This window comes from Melanostigma gelatinosum, assembly GCF_949748355.1.
Source record: "Melanostigma gelatinosum genome assembly, chromosome: 1".
Classification (NCBI taxonomy): domain Eukaryota; kingdom Metazoa; phylum Chordata; class Actinopteri; order Perciformes; family Zoarcidae; genus Melanostigma; species Melanostigma gelatinosum.
The window spans coordinates 720,584-738,231 of NC_136634.1; the positions used below are offsets into that span (position 1 = coordinate 720,584).

The 17,648-nt window shown below is 44.1% G+C and overlaps 2 protein-coding genes across 2 annotated transcripts in view; both read right to left on the reverse strand.

Annotated features, from left to right (window-relative positions):
• Window positions 1-1,042: 1,042 nt before the first annotated feature.
• Window positions 1,043-6,544, reverse strand: LOC306785629 (uncharacterized protein). The gene is made up of 6 exons (XM_079280081.1): window positions 6,472-6,544; window positions 5,606-5,846; window positions 4,826-5,008; window positions 2,759-2,925; window positions 2,365-2,641; window positions 1,043-1,539 (listed from the first exon to the last, which is right to left on the reverse strand). The coding sequence occupies exons 2-6, from the start codon at window positions 5,838-5,840 to the stop codon at window positions 1,226-1,228; spliced, it is 1,176 nt and encodes a 391-aa protein (XP_079136207.1). The 5' UTR covers window positions 5,841-5,846; window positions 6,472-6,544; the 3' UTR covers window positions 1,043-1,225.
• A 1,265-nt stretch (window positions 6,545-7,809) lies between these two features.
• Window positions 7,810-17,648, reverse strand: part of phf21ab (PHD finger protein 21Ab) — an 89,417-nt gene continuing 79,578 nt past the window's right edge. The window contains exons 15-19 of the mRNA XM_079271956.1: window positions 16,922-17,028; window positions 16,372-16,527; window positions 15,938-16,013; window positions 15,741-15,844; window positions 7,810-13,666 (exon numbers count right to left, since the gene is read on the reverse strand). Of these exons, the coding sequence (XP_079128082.1) occupies window positions 12,878-13,666; window positions 15,741-15,844; window positions 15,938-16,013; window positions 16,372-16,527; window positions 16,922-17,028 (1,232 nt within the window). The 3' untranslated portion in view covers window positions 7,810-12,877. The remainder of the gene's footprint in view (window positions 13,667-15,740; window positions 15,845-15,937; window positions 16,014-16,371; window positions 16,528-16,921; window positions 17,029-17,648) is intronic.

The window sequence follows — 17,648 nt, forward strand, 5'->3', positions numbered from 1 at the left end:
AGTTAATTAGTGAATGCGTTAACGCAAAATCAACGCGTTAACTTGCCCAGCACAAATTTATACGAGTATTATATCTTAACTGCTGGACTATTAATACTCTGTCTGCTCATTATGCTTTAATATAACTGACTCATCGAATCAAGAAAAAGTTTAGATGAGTTATGTCTAAAGAAATGAGACATGAATAAATGTTGACAGGTTTAGCTTTAACTCAGACTGATTTCCATAAAGCATCCCCTGCTTTATGGTCTATTAGAGACCTGTCAATCACTGTGTAGCCCCGCCCTAAAGCATCCCCTGCTTTGTGGTCTATTAGAGACCTGTCAATCACTGTGTAGCCCCGCCCTAAAGCATCCCCTGCTTTGTGGTCTATTAGAGACCTGTCAATCAGTGTAGCCCCGCCCTAAAGCATCCCCTGCTTTGTGGTCTATTAGAGACCTGTCAATCAGTGTAGCCCCGCCCTAAAGCATCCCGCTTTATGGTCTGTTAGAGACCTGTCAATCAGCATGTAGCCCCGCCCTAAAGCATCCCCTGCTTTATGGTCTACTAGAGACCTGTCAATCACTGTGTAGCCCCGCCCTAAAGCGTCCCGCTTTATGGTCTGTTAGAGACCTGTCAATCAGCATGTAGCCCCGCCCTAAAGCATCCCCTGCTTTATGGTCTGTGTGACTCTAAATGGACCATAATGTACTAAATGAACATCATGCTGTATTGAAGAAGACTTGAAACTAGAGATTGAGACATGAACTTCCTTTGAAGCACAGTGTCCTGTCTTTACGATACCCTGAAGGCGCTTTTAAGGCCCGTTTACAAATCCCTTTGTTATCAGTTTGCCCCACAATAAACCATGGAGACACCCAGCCAGATGCTTCCTTTGATGTCACTGTGACCTGGTCAAAGAGTTCAGTCACAGTATTGCAGACGGAATGAACCTGTGAACCATCACACATCATATATGCCTAAAGAGGGTCATGCCCTTCAGCTGATGCTCATCAAGGAAATACCGCAATCATGACCTCTGTGTGTCTCCGTCTTTGAAGACAGAAACAATGCACAAGATAACAGATAACAAGACACCTGGATGAGAAATTTACTAGAATCATTTAGAAGAAACAAGGTTTGGTGCCTGCACTTCTAAAGACTTACATTCTTTAACCCTAAAGCATAAGACTACGACATATTTTCCCATAACAGGTTGAAGACACAATGAGTTGCGTGTGACGCCTCACGGCTGCAGCTGACGCCCCATCATCATGTGCAGAGACTCGTTCTTCTTGTGGTGGTTGCTGGAACTGTGCTTATGGATGCTGGATAACGTGAACCTCCTGGAACCTTTGATCAGACCTTTGGTGGAGTGGGACTTGTCCGAGTGGAGGAGGCAGATGCGGCACCACATCAGGTCCAGGGCCGGCGAGTAGCAGAGGAACCAGAACCTTTTCAGCCAGGCATTCTGGAAGCGAGGAGGCTGTCGAGGTTTAGGCTTGGACGCCTGGCCCCGCAGAGTCCGCTTGTCGGCTGAGTCCGGGTCCCGTTCGCCGTCTTTGAGAACCGCAGGAGGAGACGAGAGAGGAGGAGACGAGAGAGGAGGAGACGAGAGAGGAGGAGACGAGAGAGGAGGAGACGAGAGAGGAGACAGACGGCACTTTTAAACTCTACAGAGGCTCCAAAGTAACACACTTAGTAACACTTCCTGTTGAGGAGAAACCAAGTCTCTAGACTGGAGGTCTGAACAGGCTCCAAAGACGCTCGAAATGTGAAAGTTGATTTTTTAAAATCTTACATAACTGATAAGTTCTATAAACATGGGACACAGTTCATGATTTGTTCAAAACTGTTACAAAGGTAGTAGTTAGTAAACGAGACATGATTTTCTAAAAAATGTTAGAAGTGACCATTTGTCCAAAAATACACAATAATTGTTATAATTATTGGAAGGAATAATTAACATGTGATCAGTCTCTTCACATATGTTATTATTAAGGTGATCTGTGCAACTTTGTTCTTCATGAAGCTCGTATCAAACAAGTAGCCAAATGAGATCAAAATGAGTGACAGCACTGTCAGCCAATCAGAATCAGCAGAGCGCCGTCCGGTAGAAAGAGCAGGCTGCGATACACGGCCATTCTAATGCCCCCCCCCCCAGGGTCCTTGCTGGTGTTCATGTCTCGCTGATGCTCTGATGCATTATCTGATGCATCTGTGGCGTGTCGGCGGTCTTTGGAGACAGCGTGTGAGCCGGTCTACGGATGGGGGGGTGTGGTCATGTGTTCACCTGGAGCAGTGATGAGTGCGTTGTGTCACACTTCTCCTCTCGGGCTCATATGGATCATCAATGATCAACACCCATCTATCACTGAGATTCACCTGCAGGGTCCCGCTCCTCTACGTGGACCGTCTCAGGACCCGGCTGGTCCTGGTCTGGATGGAGGAGGGTCTCTGTGAAGACCTCCACGTCCTCCGGTCCTCCTGTGAGACGGCTCAGCTTCTCCTGCAGCTCCATGCTCCTCTTCATCAGCCGGACACAGTTTTCACAGGTCTGGTGAACCTCCTTCATGGAGGGACCCCCCGAGTCCAGCTCCACGGAGAGCCTGGACCTGCTGGAGGCCTCCAGAGAAGCTTCCAGAGCGTCTCGGATGAAATCCTGAAACAAAATAATAAAAACTGAATAAAGAAATGAACCCAACTTTGATCCAGATGTTTCTCATCTTCATCTCACTGACATGCAAACTAAAGGAGTCCTCTGGCAGTAAAGTCCTACTCTGAAGTCCAGCTGCGTCTCCCTCACAGCAGGAGCAGCTCGTCCCCGAGTCTCGTCTGCAGGCGGCTGGCCGAAGACGGTTCTCCGCTGCAGGACGGACTGCAGCAGAGGACGGACTTCTGTCCAGGGACGGACGGCCGGCCGCTCTGCACCTGAAACACCGCGGACTAAAGGAAGGAAATATTTTAACTTCACGGTGAAGATCTGCGATTCTCCAACGTCCTGGAGGAGCCGAGATGATGCTAACGTTAGCTTAGCTCGTTTCTCTGACAACTTAAAGTCACTACCAAAGTTCTTTTAGTGGTGATTCTGGTCCCGGTGGACTAAAGTGGTCGTGTCTCTGAGCACCAGACTCTTCAGTAAACCTCTCATGTTACTGCAGCAGGTCTGACAGTCTGCCCCTCTCAGTCCTGGTCCTCCTGAGCCCCCCTTCCTCTCCAGCGGGTCCAGCAACACGTCCTGGAGCTCCAGCAGATGACCGATGACATCATCAAGAATAGCTCTATAGAAACAGACCATCTTCTCTCTGATGGTCTCTGTACTGATGGAGGTCTGATAGAGCAGGGATTCCCAAAGTGTCTCAGTGTAGTCCTGATCCTATATGAACCAGTCTCAGTGTAGTCCTGATCCTCTATCACAGCGGTTCCCAAACTTTTTAGGCCGCGCACCCCCTTCTACATCCCGACCGGGTTCGCGCACCCCCCCCCCCCCCCTTAATAAAAACAAAACAAAAAAAGAAGCAACAGAGCCTTTTAAGCCTTCATAGCCGCATAAGAATCGGACCAATGAGAGAACAGTTTGCTCGCGCGTGGCATTTGTTTACAAGATTTAGTCCGCTGTTAAATGTTGCAGTGTGAACACAAACCGAACAAAGGAGCAACTGCAACAAAGCAAACGAACTGAAGGTGTGAAAACGCCCTGAAACACTGCAACAAAGTTTCAATAACTTTCAGTGACACAAGGCGTCACTTTTAAAGAGCAATACGGATGCGAGGACACACGCACAGGCTCAGAGGCAGATTATCACATTTAATTTACAATTAATGAGCGACTAATGTAGCCAGGATGTCTTCGGACAAAGCATCGATGCGGAGACACAGTGTTGTTGGACACCGGGATCATGTCCAACTTGTTTGCTTCTTTCCCCCCAATCATACATTCCACCATCTCTCTGGCAGCTGGCAAGCTCACGTCTTCAGTGATTGTGTGCGGTAGCCCCTTTCTCGCTATTCTGTAACCAGATATGAAGCCCGTAGTGCGTCATTTATAGACCAACACATGAATGAGACTCCAGTTGTTTTTGGCTGTTTTGTAACTCCTCCAATTTCAATATAAAGAATGTAAGGGGCTTTTGACTTGCACTGGCATGCTTGGTGTTCAGGTGGTGACGTAAATAAGAGCTTCAGACTGTTAGCCAGAACCTCACTGCACACCACGCACTGTGGCTTTGGGGAATCTGCGTTGCCAATCCAAGTGAAGCCCAGACACACATACTTTTCATCATATTTCCTCTTTTTTTCCCAGTCTGATGCTCTCTCGTTTCCTCTTTTTTCACCTTGACTCTGCGATGGGCCCCCGATGTGTCTGTGCTATCGCTTCCTCCTTTTCGGTCTCTCTCTCTCTCTCTCTCTCTCTCTCTCTCTCTCTCTCTCTCTCTCTCTCTCTCTCTCTCTCTCTCTCTCTCTCTCTCTCTCTCTCTCTCTCTCTCTCTCTCTCTCTCTCTCTCTCTCTCTCTCTCTCCCGATAGCTTCAGATGTCCCACCTGACAGTTTTTAAGTTAAAATTACATTTTTTTTTTTATATTTAATATATTAAATATAACATTACCATTACACTTTTCCTCTCGTGCACCCCCTAGAGGCAGCTCGCGCACCCCCAGGGGTGCGCACACCCCACTTTGGGAATCCCTGATATAGAGGATCAGGACTACACTGAGACTGGTTCATATAGGATCAGGACTACACTGAGACTGGTTCATATAGAGGATCAGGACTACACTGAGACTGGTTCATATAGAGGATCAGGACTACACTGAGACTGGTTCAGGACCAGTTAGAAGTTCCTCACCTCCTGCTGTCTCTGTCTCAGTTAAAGATCTGGTCTCTGTGGAGCGTCTCTGGTCCTGGTCTTGGTCCCTATGCACAGACTGGAGGAGACCCTTGGTGGGTCTGGTGGTTCCCTCACTGGGACCCATCAGCAGTGAAGGAACCCAGTCTGGATCCGACTCCAGTCCTTCATAAGAGGGTTTACCTTCATTCATAAACAGAAAGTCTTATGATGAAGATGTGGTCCACAGCTCTGGGATCAGCCTGTAAGTGGACCTTGAGTTTAGAGTATTTATGTCCTGAGAAAGAATTCATTTCAACACTGTGTATATGATTGATTTACTTTTATTTAATAGTTATTGCTTTACGGTGGTTTCATTCGTAAGAACGGAGCAACGGGTGGGCAGGTAAAGACCCAGCATGCACCTGGAGGGTTGTGTGTTTTGTAAGACCCAAAACATAAAGATAAATAAATCACTTCCTGTTCACAGTGGTTCTCCAGTCTGGTCTCTGTCTCTGAAGGTGGTCAAACTAAAACATCTCCTCTCAAACACTTTAGTAAACTTCAAACATTATACGAGGGAAGAACTTACTCGTGGAATCCAATAAAGTACATTTACTCAAGTACACGTTTGAGGTACTTGTACTTTGACTTGAGTAACATTTTCACTGGAGAACTTTGACTAAATACGTCTTCTACTGCTGGAAGGTTTACTGCTGTTTGATTAATGTTACTAACCTCTTTTAGTTTGAACTAACTTGTATTATTTGTTGCCAACTTGTACTAGTTAAACTAACTAACCCGAGTAGAAGTGTCTGGAGCAGACTCTGCTGGAGGAAGGGACCCGGTGAAAGGTGATGTCCTCGCGGCCCACGGCAGACACCCAGGCCGTCCTCCGGCTCCTCGTCAGCTCAGAGATGGTCTCTCCCTCGTGTCTCCTCCAGGCCGGGAACACGTGGAACGTGACCTCGTGACCCCCGCTGGGGTCGCGAGGCATGCGGGGGCAGTTTAACACGCAGCAGCTTCTCTCCTCCATTAGCACCTGCGATAGATCAATATATATATAAAAAGTTATTAATGTGATCATCACTTTATTGTTAGAGCTCATTTTAATGACTTTATATACTCCGGAGAGAGAGAGAGAGAGAGAGAGAGAGAGAGACACACACAGACAGACAGACAGACAGGACAGACAGACAGACAGACAGACAGATATGATGAGACCAGCCACTAAGACACATTCATCTGTTATGTGGGTCTTTTATTTCCCCGACTGCACTCTTGGAGTACAGCGTTAATTAGTCCAATTTAAAAAAAAAAGGTACAGAACAATTGACAGCAAAATTAAACAATTGCTTTTTACTCAATTTAGGATTACACTATAACAGGACTGACAACTGGAAACACCAGATTCTAAAGCTACATAGAGAACAACAGTAGTGGCTTCTTCCTGTTGAGCAGAACCAAAGAACAATAAATAAAATAATGAACTCACTCCCATACAGTGCTCTGCCTGTGTGCTCGGACCCACACACACGGAACTCACAGCTTCTGTCTCCCCTCTCAATGAGGCAGATGCAGATAACTCAACACCATGTCTCTAAACCGTTAGCAAGCCCAATTACCAGGTGATTCAGCATTCATTAGTAACTTCTCCGGCTACTTACGCTGACCCGTCGTTCAGTCTGGATGCTAAATGCTAACGCTCGGTCCTCAGCAGCCTCTGATTCCCGCTCTGTATTTCTACATCTCACGTGAACTCCGTGCTCTCGCGTAGCTCACGCTGTAGCTCTTCACTGTTCTTAAAGTGACAGTACTCCTAAAATAAAAGCAGCATCTGGCAATGGAGGACAGAAAGTGCCTTAAGTATAAATAAATAAATAAATGCATTCATATATGTATGAATAAATACAGGAATAAATAAATAAATGTGTAAATACAGAAATGAATGAATAAAAGAACAAATAAATGTTGAAATAAATACAGAAATATTTAAATGCTGAAATGAATAAATACAAGTTGATACCTAAACACGTAAACACGTAACCCTGCACGTAAGTCATATCTATCAGGGACAGTACAAAAACCTTCCTACCTCCACTTCGCCTGGCTACATTTATATATGTATATATAGTCATGGTATATATACATATATATAGTCATTAAAGTTGGTATTGATTTTCTTTCAAACAGCCATTCTACATTCATAAATTTCTTATGTTATCAACAGTATACAAGTACGTTTTATTGTATGAAGAACAAACTGTTCGTAGTTTACTGTAAAGATGAATAAGATGAGACTGTTTTGTTTTCCTCGTCAGTCATTAAAACAAAAAACAGAACTAGCAGAGGATGGTTTCGATCCATCGACCTCTGGGTTATGGGCCCAGCACGCTTCCGCTGCGCCACTCTGCTGCACGGATAGCTACGTCACACTTTCACTTATTTAATATGTTCACCACCGGAAATATGTAGCTGATGATGAGTATTTTCCTCGTTGATTATATCGACCGGAAGCGTTCCCTCAACATTCTTAAGATGGGCTGAAGGTCCATGTTTCTCATGAGGGGTGACTCAACACCGCAGCGATCCGGATTCGACTCCAACACTTTCCTCTTTCTGTGACTCGGTACATTTATTAAAGCTTCGTTTATCTTTGAGGACAGTCAGTGAAGAACCTCATGGAATTAAAAAAAAAAACCGATGACAATATTTCATCACCTAAAAGTCCTGCAGTGAAATTGGGAAAATGTAATCAAAAAGCAGCAAAATGCTCCCTAACTGTTATTATATTTATTTATATATTACGTATTATTGTATCAAAAATGTTTCATGCGCTGTAAATTATTTTAATCACGTCAGAAGGTTTTAAAGGAACATTTACGAGGATCTATTATCAGAAATGTAAAATAATATTCACATATGTTCATCAGTGACTAGGCTACTTGTGAGTCATTCATATTAATGTTAAAGTTGTTAAAACCTATAGAACAATGGAGACGCGCTGCTTTTCACAATTTATTAACAAAATGATAAAATAAATAAATACAAATTGATCAAATGCTCCTAATATCAACTCGTCCCATGTTGCCAGTATTTCCTAAACACTGCATACAAAGAATTCATCACAGAAGAGGCTCAATACAGAGGTAAGAATCCCACCAGTCACAATGTCAGGCCAACAGAAGACACATCTGGAACACAAGTCAAAAAATAAACACATTCCTTTCAAAATCATTATGAAAAAATACAAACAATTATACAAATATTCAGATTGTGTAATTACCAATTTACACATGTATTCAGCACACCAGGTGAACGTTTTATTCATATCGCTACAATGCATCTCACCAAATGGAAGATTAGAAAAAGACTTCTTCTCTTTTTTATTTATCTTGTTTGTTGTTGTTTTGTTGCCCCCCCCATGGGATCATCTGTGGATGAGGTAAAGAAGCTTCAGGTGAACAGTTGGATCGGACACGATGGGATGATGATGCCATGATGATGTCATGAACCGACAGAATACTAGAAGGCCACAATCATGACTCATCGTTTTTTAAAAGAAGAAGAAAAACACCGGAGGAGTCATTTTTTATGGGACGCGACCATGTTGTTGTTGTTTTTTGTTTAAAATGCAGACAAGAGTTCGTCAAACACAAACTGAACACACGCTCCTCCTCTTCTTCCTCCAGCTGGACGAACGAACACGATGCTGATGTAGAACTTTTGTATTTAATGATATGACGACACACGATGCTTCCAAACACAAACGTTCTGCACGTGTTCTTTGGGTTAATTCACTTTTAGACGAAATAGAGACAGAGGACCCCCCCCCCCCTCCGCATGGTGCATTAGTTCAAATCTAAAAACACGATGTCAGCAACAAGATGACCACTTCTGAATGTTCACATACAAACTATAAAAGAATAAAAAGCATATTTTAAAAAATAAAGAAGTTTGACAACAGTTGTATAAAAATTTGCATAAGAAGGCAATGCGGCCACATGTGTGGACAGATGTTGCTAACGGGGGTCAAAGGTCAAAGGTCGGCCCGTGGGGGGGGGGGGGGGGGGGAGTTTGTTCACATGACTTATTATGATTTAGCAAAAGTGTAGTAACCCTCCGAAAAACACACGAAGAACCACAGCACAGAGGGAACAGAGTCCGGACTAACACAACCCCATGTTTACACTCCGATATTTATAATAATAATAATACTGGTCAAACCAAAAGTGCATCACAAAACAACTGGCTGTCGCACCAAAGATCTCATCATCATCATCATCATCATCATCATCAATCCCTCTTTGGGCCATTTCATTGACGACCTCTGACCTCCAGTGATTCTTTTATTTTTTTAAATAAAATCACATTTAAGGCAACTCCTATAATAATAAACAACAACAGAAACACTATCCGGTCGATCTAAACGGCGTAATATGAAATGTAGTTTCCACTTGCATTGACTACCTGGCAGCCTGAGGTGAAAGGGGGACGGGGGGGTCCGGGTCTCGGTTGGGTCTGGATGGACCAGAGGGGGGGTTTGTAAGGTTTCTACAAGTCACAGTGCAAGTCAAGAGACAAAATATTATCTGCTGTTTGAAGAAAAGGCACTCAAGGTACCTACTGTACAGAGGGGGGGGGGGGGGGGGGGGTCCAGCTGGTCTGGAACACGAGGTCGGGCTCGATCAACGAAAAGAGAGGAAGAAGAAGAAGAAGACGAGAACAAAACACTCAACGAATGGGATTGATGAGGACGACGCTGTGGCCTCAAACAGGAGATGTTGCAGATTTAATCTCTTTGTCTGATGACAAGAAAGAATTAGGGTCTCGAGTCAAGATATGCAGATTCGGTTCCAGAGTCCGTATGATATGAAAAACAGAGACGGAGTTTACTTTAAAAGTTAGCCAACGACGTATTCACCCTCACGGTTAATGAGCACGTAAAGGACCAGAGTCTACAGCCATGCTAACAGCTCAGATAGATGCTAACAGCAGCATGCTAACACGCTCACAATGACGTCATGCTAACATGCTGACGTTTACCACATTCACCATCTTAGTTTAGCATGTTAGCATGCTAACATTAGCTAATTGGAGGATCAACAAAGTTAATAGGATTTTGTAACAAACTGGTTGCCAACCAGGAGATGTTGTGATGTTTCACAGGATAAATTAAAACAATGATATCTGTAGTAAATTACATTAAAGTCCATCCAATAGTTGAGATATTTCAGTCTAAAGTGGTGGAGGGACTCTGCTAGCATGGCTAAAAACACATAACAGATAAAAGTATTTTGAGATCTTCTTCTCCATCTTCAGAGGCTCCTCAGGTGAATCCATTTTTGGACGACAACGATTAAAGCAAACGCGCTCCAATATTGCGAAAAGTAAAAAAAGAAAGAAAGAAAGCACAACCGGAGGCACCGTTAAAGAACAGACCAGCGTTTGTTGAATGCCCCGAACCCAACGAGAAGCCAGAAGTCATGATCAGTTCACCAGACAAAGACCGACAGCCAACGAGTACCAGCATCACATCTCAGCCCAGACGTGCTCCATGAACCAGTCCAACTGTGAGGGGTTCAACAGCCCCTCCCCCCAAAAATATGAACTAGCCTCAATGTCAGAGGTTTGGGTCTCCTCCTAGAAAAATATTGGCAATGTGGGGATAAGTCACATCACAACAAATAGATGCATACTCTGTTTAATTCCATATTAACATACAAAAAGCTCTTCAGCACTTCTTTGTAATGCAGCAAGCTTGTGCTTTAATGTCAGGATTTGTGGTATTGTCCTTTGAGATCCGTCTGAAGGAGCAGGTTCATACAACAAATCCCTCCAGTTTCAAGGACAAAAAGTTCCTTTTCATATTGTTGTTTTCATAACTTCCTCCTGTCTAAATCTGGGGACTTCCAATTTCTGAAATGGTAGCATCTATATCTTACAACGCCAATGATTTGATCTTTCAATACAGTAACAGTGGACTCATCCCCGCTGAATTTGGATAAATCATTTTGGCAGTTCAGGATTCAACAGAAATGTACAATAATGCAAAGACCACCACTTCAAAAAGAGGATTCCTTTCTGTGTTGGTAATGCCAGGACAGCAGGTTCAGGAACAGAAAGCACTTATTCTGAAGACTAGGAAGACCTGAATATCTTTTCCTATACAAAAGAAACACAGCCCAGATACAGTGTGTGTGTGTGTGTGTATTGACATTGCAATATTGCAATTTCACATTTAGTGCTCACAGTTGACACACTTGACTCACGAATGAAAAAACTCAATCACTACACTTAACCGACACCACTGAACACATCTGTTAAGACTACCGCGCCTGGTCCACCTCGTCCTCCAGGTATCTGTTCTGCCTGAGGGGTACAGGTGGGGAAGAGGGGGGGGGGGTGGTTAACTGGGGTTGTTGGGACATTTGGTGTCGTATAGGGTGAGGGTTGGTTCCAGGAGGTCAGATTGGATCGTTGACGAACTGGGGACTGTACGTTTGGCTTATAATCACGGGGGAAGGTTGACGCCGGTTGGTCGAATGAAGGTGGTTTATAGTCGTAGAATGATATGAAAGTTAGTTTGTGAAAACTTTCCTAAAACTAACTCAACAAGGTGGTGAGACTGACAACCGGGCAACACCATGAATGTCTTAGATGAGAGACTGTCCCAAAGTGTGCTCTGTTATCTCCATCTCTTTGAGTTTGGCTTATTAACCCGGGGGCTCTATTATATTTTAACCATACTGAGTCGTTGAGAACGAGGTCGCGTTGGACCATCGGTGGACTGGAGCAAGGCAAGTTTGGGATTCGTCACTATTGATCAATGGGAAAGGTTGTCTTTTTTGTTGACTAAAGATGGCGTAACTCGTAGGTTAAAAAGAGTGGATACGCACTTTTTACAAACTGGTTTCAATGAAGGGGAGGCAAGGTAAACTGGGCTTGTTGGTTGGTAGGTCGTTGGTCCATTGGGTTATTGGCATTAAAAAGGGATGCTACGGTAGATTGTCGGTGGACTGGGGGAAGCTCAGTCCAGGTTTCACATTTACCAGGACTCATCGTATCTCGTCATCTAGTTAGTGAAGTCGATTTAAAAGCCTCGGTATGCTTCGTGTTTGAAGCATACCGTCATTTTACCGTAACACACATTTCTAAGGTTGTATTTTTTGATTCGAACAATTTTTGTCTTTTTGAAACCAACGATCCAAAATCTCTCTCTTTATTTGTTTGGTGTGTACAAACACGTGCAACACCATGAATTCCTCCGAGGACCAACATGTGTGCTATAATCCCATTTGAATTGAATTCATCGCATTTTGCCTTTAGATGTGTTCATGCGTCACCCGGTATGAACCAGTTTGTTTGAAGTGTACGGATTACAGAGGGAGGTCACATTGGATTGTTGGTGAACTGGTTGGGAAAGGTGTAAGTTTTTCATGGACTGGAAATGGTGAAAGATGTTGGTTAATAGGGAAGTCTAGGGGTAGGGGTTATGGATAAGACTTATTGGTTTAGGGCTATTCAAAGGAAGGGGAGAGCAGGGACGAAGGATTGCAGAATATAAAGGTTGTTCACATTCAGTCCGTTGGGACAAGGGGATGAACAGGCTCTCTTTTCAGTACTCGTACTCTATCACAACACTGCTTTTTAGACCAGTAACCCCTGACAGATGTTTGGTTCAATGTTCTCCGTTTTCGCCGAACCCATGTGAACCCATCTTCCCACCCCACCAGAGAACACAGGGGCCACTATAACAGGCACACACTGGTGTGATGAACTAAATCTCCCTTTGAGCATTCCCACCACTGACGTCTATCACTAATTGGCAACGATGACACTGGTGCGTAAGCCTTCCTGTACCCCAGCTCTGTGGGGAGGGGGGGCAGCCTACGTCTTCCCAGAGTCATGTGACTTGGGCTGTATATCTACCATTGACACAGTCTGACAATACAATGCAAACAAACAACATTTATACAGATTGGCAACTTCAGGACACCTTCTGGTGCAAGCAAACGTCTTTTTTTTAATATATATATATGTTTGAATTCCCGCAACTCAAGAGAAGGAGCATTACTTTTTGTTGTCCAAATTGCTGACAAGAGCTGGCAAAGAATGCTGGGAGGGTTCTGAGGTTTTGCTGTTGTTGTTGTTGTTGTTGTTGCTGCTGCTGCCATCACTGTCAGTGATCTCCTCCTGCTTCTTCTCCCCCGCTGTCTCTGGAGGGTTGACGGCAGCCATCTTGTTCTCAGAGTCGGTGGTGGCGTTGGTGGTGCAGGCTCCTGCGGGGCTGACGTCAGGGCAGGCCGGCTCGGCCGTACCGTTGGTGGTGGCCTCAGTCGCAACCACCGAGGGAGCGGGAATGTCAACCACCGGAGCGGCCTCAGTCTCAGGCTTGGCCAAAACCTCCACCTGGACACTAGTCCCTGTGTCTCCGCCTCCCCCGTCACCAGGCCCTGCCTTACCCCCTGCCCCTCCATCGGGGCTGTTTTCTGCCGTTAGGACTGCGCTGTCTTTTAGGACAACCTGGCTGTCGGTGTCTCCTGCTGCTGCTCCCGTCGTCTGGTTGTTCGTGGCGGCTCTGTGCTCCTCTTGTTTGTCATTTCCATCGGTGTTGCTGCTGGTTGAGGGGCTTCCAGCCTTCACTTTCTCTACAGAGTTGGCTTCTGGTGAGGCTTCAGAGCCGACTGCACCTTCAGCACTGTCCTGGACTCTGGCAGTGACGTCCTTACCCCCTGTCTCCGCCAGAGCTTGGTTGAAATTGAAGGCTTGGATGAGGCGAATCAGGTGTTTGACTTTCTCCAGGGAAAGATGCATGTCTTTCTGACGAGCCAGGATGGTGTTTTTGGTCTCCATGCATTTCTGAAGAAAGAACAACAGGGTCGGATTTGCCACCAGTTCTCAGTTAGAGAACAACAAATTCGAATCTATCGCCTCAACTTCCTGTGCTTCTAAATTTAGGATCAATCTGTATTTCTACGAGCAGTGTGTCTCATCACTCCTATCACTCTCAAACATCTCTTCTTATAGTGGCAATGATTGAAGTTTGATAGCTTTTCATTGAAGAGTGAAGAATCCAAATTTAGAGATTCCGGGGAGATTTAAATGGAACATGTCCTTTTGTTGACTGTTTCTTATTGTTAGACTTGTGGAGCTGTTTGACTGTTTCTTATTGTTATAGAGATGTAGAGCTGTTTGACTGTTTCTTATTGTTATAGAGATGTAGAGCTGTTTGATTGTTTCTTATTGTTACAGAGTTGTAGAGCTGTTTGACTGTTTCTTATTGTTATAGAGTTGTAGAGCTGTTTGATTGTGTTTCTTATTGTTAGACTTGTGGAGCTGTTTGACTGTTTCTTATTGTTATAGAGATGTAGAGCTGTTGACTGTTTCTTATTGTTATTGAGATGTAGAGCTGTTTGACTGTTTCTTATTGTTATAGAGATGTAGAGCTGTTTGACTGTTTCTTATTGTTATAGAGTTGTAGAGCTGTTTGACTGTTTGTTATTGTTATAGAGATGTAGAGCTGTTTGACTGTTTCTTATTGTTATAGAGATGTAGAGCTGTTTGACTGTTTGTTATTGTTATAGAGTTGTAGAGCTGTTTGACTGTTTGTTATTGTTATAGAGATGTAGAGCTGTTTGACTGTTTCTTATTGTTATAGAGATGTAGAGCTGTTTGACTGTTTGTTATTGTTATAGAGTTGTAGAGCTGTTTGACTGTTTGTTATTGTTATAGAGATGTAGAGCTGTTGACTGTTTCTTATTGTTATAGAGATGTAGAGCTGTTTGACTGTTTCTTATTGTTATAGAGTTGTAGAGCTGTTTGACTGTTTGTTATTGTTGTAGAGATGTAGAGCTGTTTGACTGTTTCTTATTGTTATTGAGATGTAGAGCTGTTGACTGTTTCTTATTGTTATAGAGATGTAGAGCTGTTTGACTGTTTGTTATTGTTATAGAGTTGTAGAGCTGTTTGACTGTTTGTTATTGTTATAGAGATGTAGAGCTGTTTGACTGTTTCTTATTGTTATAGAGATGTAGAGCTGTTGACTGTTTGTTATTGTTATTGAGATGTAGAGCTGTTTGACTATTTCTTATTGTTATAGACATAGAGCTGTTTGACTGTTTGTTATTGTTATAGAGATGTAGAGCTGTTTGACTGTTTGTTATTGTTATAGAGATGTAGAGCTGTTTGACTGTTTCTTATTGTTATAGAGCTGTAGAGCTGTTTGACTGTTTCTTATTGTTGTAGAGATGTAGAGCTGTTTGACTGTTTCTTATTGTTATAGAGATGTAGAGCTGTTGACTGTTTCTTATTGTTATTGAGATGTAGAGCTGTTTGACTGTTTCTTATTGTTATAGAGATGTAGAGCTGTTTGATTGTGTTTCTTATTGTTATAGAGTTGTAGAGCTGTTTGATTGTGTTTCTTATTGTTAGAGTTGTAGAGCTGTTTGACTGTTTCTTATTGTTATGGAGGTGTCGAGCTGTTTGACTGTTTCTTATTGTTAGAGTTGTAGAGCTGTTTGACTGTTTCTTATTGTTATTGAGATGTGGAGCTGTTTGACTGTTTCTTATTGTTACAGAGATGTAGAGCTGTTTGACTGTTTCTTATTGTTGTCGAGATGCAGAGCCGTTTGATTGTGTTTCTTATTGTTGTAGAGTTGTAGAGCTGTTTGACTGTTTCTTATTGTTGTAGAGTTGTAGAGCTGTTTGACTGTTTCTTATTGTTACAGAGTTGTAGAGCTGTTTGACTGTTTCTTATTGTTACAGAGATGTAGAGCTGTTTGACTGTTTCTTATTGTTATAGAGATGTAGAGCTGTTTGATTGTTTCTTATTGTTACAGAGTTGTAGAGCTGTTTGACTGTGTCGTATTGTTATAGAGATGTTTGATTGTGTTTCTTCTTGTTAGAGTTGTAGAGCTGTTTGACTGTTTCTTACCGTTATGGAGTTGCTGAGCTGTTTGACTCTCTGTTCCAGCTGTTCTCGCTCCAGTTTCAGTTCAGCGCTCCATTTCATCAGCTTCTGCTTCTCCTCTTCTTTAGCTGCAGCAAAGAACAATCAAGTTAAACTGTTTATTTCACTGTTGAACTGTTCACATTCAGATGTTTCAGGAAACAAAACAAATCTAACATCACCTTCTTTGTAGGCGATGTAGGAATGAACAATAGCCAGAGTACCAGGCCAGGGAATGGCTTCTTCTTTCTTCAGGATCTGGAGAGAGAAGCTCAGAGTTGTCACAGAGGCAGAGACTTAAAAAAAGATTTGAGGGACACAAGTTGAGCCGCCACCCTGTGGTGAGGCTGAGAAGGGACAAGCAATGGAGTGGATGGATGTGAGATGCCAATCATTACTGACACAATGAATGGGACAAAGGCACAAAAAACAATACTGCATCATGTATATGCTTACAAAGGATTGAACAGTCCTAAAGTTCAGGACAGTGTGGCAGAAGGCCGGTCAGCAGAAGCAGATTTTACAGTCAACCATCTACTGGCTCTGATTGGCCCTTCTCCGGGCTGCGGTACCCCCTTCCCCCTGACTCAGGATCAGTCACGGCTGCTGTGGTTACCTGATCTTGACATTTTGGACAGATCCACATGCCTTTAGGAATGGTTTTCAGGGGTGGATCCAGGCAGTCCAGGTGATAAACACGAGAACATGTGTCGCACATGAGCAACTGGCCACTGCGTCTGCACACAGTGCAGAAATCCTCATGGATGTCTCCCTGTGAGGAAGAATTGGACCAATCAGTTTCCCTGCCCAACTGAGCCCCATCAACCATCCGTGGAGAGGCAGGGGGAGGCACCATGATCTGGCTTGGTTTAGTTTACAGTTGGCCTTGTTTTAATACCTAATGGACATGGTGTGTTAAGTTACATCTGGGAGTTAGAATGTGCTGTAGTAGTTCTTAATGGATGCTCTGGGCTACAGGACACTGTTCACTTTGTAAGGCTGAAAGTAAAAAAATCAACTGATGACTGATGGTTAACCACATGAGGACGACAAACTAATGGAAGTGTTGGTGGAGGTCTTGGGGTGTAAATGAGTGACAGAGCTACTGGGCCAATAAGGACTGTGTGTGACGGGGTTTTCTGTCCGTCTCCCCCATCGTTACTTACATCCCCAGAGCTGGGGCTGGGCAGGGGGAGGGGACGGACGGGGCTGGAGGGGGAGGTCGGGGTGAGGCTGCCCAGCTCCGGGACGCTGCTGTATTTGGGTGGGCGACCTGGGTGAAATGAGACAGACAACAAAGACGGAAAACAAAGAAAAAAAGAAAGATGGAGAGGGGGGAAGAAAACAAAAAACAAAACAGTCTGTATGACATACCTTGGAAAGGGAGTCTTCGTTGGCTAGCATGAGACAGGGGAGCGGTAAGGGAGGAAGAGGAGTCAGAAGCACAGACAGCAGTGTTAGTGCAGGAGAGCCGAGCACTAGTACAACGTACTGCAGTCTATGGAGCGTTGTGTCAGATGTTAACACGCCTCAGTCACATGTCCAGGTTATGATAGGCTGTGACCAGGGCTGCAGCCAGGACGTTACAGACACCGAGGTCCATGACAGCCCCCTCATGAACCCCCTCATGAACCTCCCTATGAACCCCCTCATGAACCTCCCTATGAACCTCCCTATGAACCCCCTCATGAACCTCCCTATGAACCCCCTCATGAACCTCCCTATGAACCTCCTTATGAACCCCCTCATTAACCCCCTCATGAACCTCCCTATGAACCTCCCTATGAACCCCCTCATGAACCTCCCTATGAACCTCCTTATGAACCCCCTCATTAACCCCCTGATGAACCTCCCTATGAACCTCCTTATGAACCCCCTCATGAACCCCCTGAT

Coding starts and splice junctions, on each gene's coding strand:
- LOC306785629 (XM_079280081.1), bottom strand. CDS start 5,840: ATGGAGGAGAGAAGCTGCTGCGTGTTAAACTGCCCCCGCATGCCTCGC. Junction 2,926..4,825: donor TGAGACAGAGACAGCAGGAG/GTGAGGAACTTC, acceptor TCCTTCCTTTAG/TCCGCGGTGTTTCAGGTGCA. Junction 2,642..2,758: donor AGACGCAGCTGGACTTCAGA/GTAGGACTTTAC, acceptor ATTTTGTTTCAG/GATTTCATCCGAGACGCTCT.